The 3,241-nt window shown below is 37.4% G+C and overlaps 1 protein-coding gene across 2 annotated transcripts in view; it reads left to right on the top strand.

Annotated features, from left to right (window-relative positions):
- Positions 1-3,241, top strand: part of NUP153 (nucleoporin 153) — a 45,932-nt gene that overhangs the window by 34,062 nt on the left and 8,629 nt on the right. For both annotated transcript variants that reach the window (XM_010708337.3, XM_010708335.3), the window contains exons 15-16: positions 173-292; positions 1,583-2,197. In XM_010708337.3, coding sequence (XP_010706639.1) covers positions 173-292; positions 1,583-2,197 — 735 coding nt within the window. The remainder of the gene's footprint in view (positions 1-172; positions 293-1,582; positions 2,198-3,241) is intronic.

Genomic DNA, 3,241 nt, shown 5'->3' with positions numbered 1-3,241 from the left:
TCAGAGACAGATCTGCTTTTACAAGGTGTAACTAAAAATTGTAAAGCAGGTTGAATTTTAAAGATTCTTAGATTCATGAAAATTGGAAGTTCTTGTTACTGGCAAAAGTGGATGGATTCTGCTCTAATTGGATTGCATCATGAAAAATGTTTGTTTTCTCTTGTCTCTAAAGATACCACCACTGTAAACAGCATCAGCAATAAAAAGGAAGAAAAAGAAGAATATGATGGTCCCTTCAAACCCGCCAAGGTCTTAAAGGAAGGGAGTGTGTTAGACATTCTAAGAAACCCTGGTGAGATAATGAACTTCTTTTTAAAAGATACAGCAAAAAAAAATGCTTACATGGATTTAAAATAAACCAAAAGCTTACATCGTGGTTAATGCAATATCAGCTGTAAATACAAATGTAGGAAAGCACTATGTTAAGTGCTACGTCTGTTAGGATGAATCTGCCCCTTCTAACTGGCTTTTATTGCTGAAAGTAAAACTGCAACTTCAAAACCAGATGGATTACATCTCTGTTGTATTAGAATGTAAATGAATTATGAAGACAGTGAGTCAAATAATCAGTTCTTGATTTTAAGTAAGTAAACTTTATGGAATTGAAAAGGAAATGTTTGTAAATTTCAGCATTCCTGTCCTTCTTTCAACAGTCCTGAAAATATAAATATATATATATAAAAAAGAAAAAATAAGGGATTTCATTCCTAAATATGTTGCAAAAGCTGCAAATCTTTGGGCCTTAAATTGTAATTTTTTTTTTTTGCACTGGCAGAGTTAAGTGAGAGAAAATTCCTTGGTTTAAGGAAAGACCTCTGAATGAAGTGACAGTCACTTTCTTCTTCAATTTAAGAGAAGCAGGATCTACATCCACATTGTTCAAAGGCTTCATTCCTGACTAAAAAATAAGCCAACAAGACAGTATTTATTTTAGCTTTACAGGCAACTTGAGCTGCTACCGAAGGTGCATTTACTTTACTGTATCTTTGTTAGTAGCTTCTGTTTTCTGTTAAAATTGGCATCTTAAAATAACAAGTTGGCCTGTGTCCAGCACACTTTAAAGGAAGATTGAGACAATTGTTCTACTGTCGTCTTATTAATTAATATTCAGCACCTGTGGGGAAATAATTGTGTGGATCAGTGTTCCAAGGGCAAACTGCTGTGCGGTTACTGAAGTAAATTTGAATAGTTACTACAAGGAATGACTTCAGAAATTTGATTTGCTTGGGCGTGGTGTCTTGATGAGACTGAATTATTTCCAGGCCATGATGGACGGTCAGATTTCAGTCAGCCACTGTTTGCTCACACGCGTCAACCAGTGAAAAAATTGATTTCAAACTTTTTCTGAAAGTGAAGAGTTCAGTGAAGCTTTCCGTTGTGTCTCAGTGCAGCATATGAAATTCAATCCGTTTAGATCAGATTTCCAGGGACTTCCTTTTGCACTCAGTCTGAATGTATATTTGTAACTGTTGACACTTGAGTTAAAATTCATGCCCTGTGGTGTCATAAGTAACTCTGGTAACTGTAGTGAGGCACAGCTTTAACAGGAAGATAACTAAATATATGTTTTTTCCTCCTCCAGGATTTACATCTGTAAAACCACACTCCTCTGCATCTGCACAGCCTATCACAAGCACAGTGGTTTATACAAGGCCTGCAATAAGTAGTTTTTCTGCAGGTAAAGAGACCTCTAAACAAGCATCGTCGTATTGGCAGACTGATCCGTGTGACCCATGTTTGCAGAACAAAGCCACAGACAGCAAGTGTGTCACTTGTCAAGCTGCTAAAGTGTCAACAGCTGAGAGTACGAAACAGACGATGAGCTCAAGTTCAAGTGGCTCCACTAAGACAGCAGCCTCTCCAGTAGGGATGCTGGGCTTTGGAGACAAATTCAAGGCAGCGCCTGGAACGTGGGATTGTGATACTTGTCTGGTCCAGAACAAACCTGAAGCTACAAAATGTGTAGCATGTGAGACACCAAAGCCTGGAATGGGAGTAATGCCTACTCTGGCATTGCCAGTGACCACAGAGAGCTCTGTGACTGTGACATCCTCCTCCAGCAGCACTGACACCACAGTCACTCTGGGCTTTGGAGACAAGTTTAAGAAGCCGAAAGGCTCTTGGGACTGTGCAACATGCTTTGTATCAAATAAGGCAGAAGATAGCAAATGTGTAGCCTGTCAGTCTGAGAAACCAGGTATGGCTTTTTTTTTTTTTTTTAAAAACCTCCTGTTGTTTCCATCTTAGTCTGTGATTTTCTTTATGGAATTAAAAATAAATAAATAAATAAATAAAAAATATATATAGAAAATATTTTAAACAGCACAACAGCCAGATGTGATTGATGGGTTAGTGCCTGTCTGCAAGAATGACTACAGGCGCTTTGAAGGTGTCAGCCCAGGTTCCAGCCTATCCCATTAATTGAACGGATTGTGCAGTGTGTTAGTACAGAGCTGAGTCAAAGCAAATACTCCTTGCATTGCTGTTGGTGAGGAAAGATGTCTGAACTGGGTGACTTAATTTAAGAGCTATTCACTGATTTTTCACCAGAAAAAAATGTGAACCCTGTAGAAAGAAAGTTGTTTTTTGTTTTTTTTCAAAAAAAAGCTTTTCTTTTCAAAAAAGTAAAAATCGTATTTACAAACCACAATCAAAAATATCTCCACTCACCTCTTGTATTACATGAGGGGGAATAGGAAGATGGATTTACTAATCCTAACTAGTCTTCTTAAGCTAAAACAAAACCTGGTGTCCAGGTATCTCAGTGAAGGTCAGTGGTAGGCTTTAAAGATCATGGGTTCTTCAATCTAGTTCTGGATTGTTTCCTGCTATTTGACATTGTAAATGTTTTGACTCTACACATCATTTAATATACTAATATGTCAAAAAACACATTTTCAAATGTATTCCTAAAGAAAAAAAAATGTGGACCAACTAGATTTTGTTTTTGTAATAATCCTGTACAATAAGAGTGAAATTTCATCAGGTAAGATGATGCATTTCAGGGAGAGCTGATTCTCTTGGAAAGCCTCTGAGAACCTTTATCTGAAACTGTATTCATTGCAAGGAGGGATTTTGGAAATGAGGGGCTTACTGTTATCCTCCTGGTGCAGGGAACTGCATGGGTATATTACATCTGTGAAGGGGAAGAGTGTTGAAAATAAGATGAGGATAAAATCTGCTGGGTATACCATGAAAGAGAACACCCTCTCTTTATTGTTTCAAATACAAGGCTTTTTTT

This window comes from Meleagris gallopavo, chromosome 3, assembly GCF_000146605.3.
Source record: "Meleagris gallopavo isolate NT-WF06-2002-E0010 breed Aviagen turkey brand Nicholas breeding stock chromosome 3, Turkey_5.1, whole genome shotgun sequence".
Lineage (NCBI taxonomy): Eukaryota > Metazoa > Chordata > Aves > Galliformes > Phasianidae > Meleagris > Meleagris gallopavo.
The sequence above is the reverse complement of the archived record's forward strand: the minus strand, read 5'-3'. Positions and strand labels throughout refer to the sequence as shown.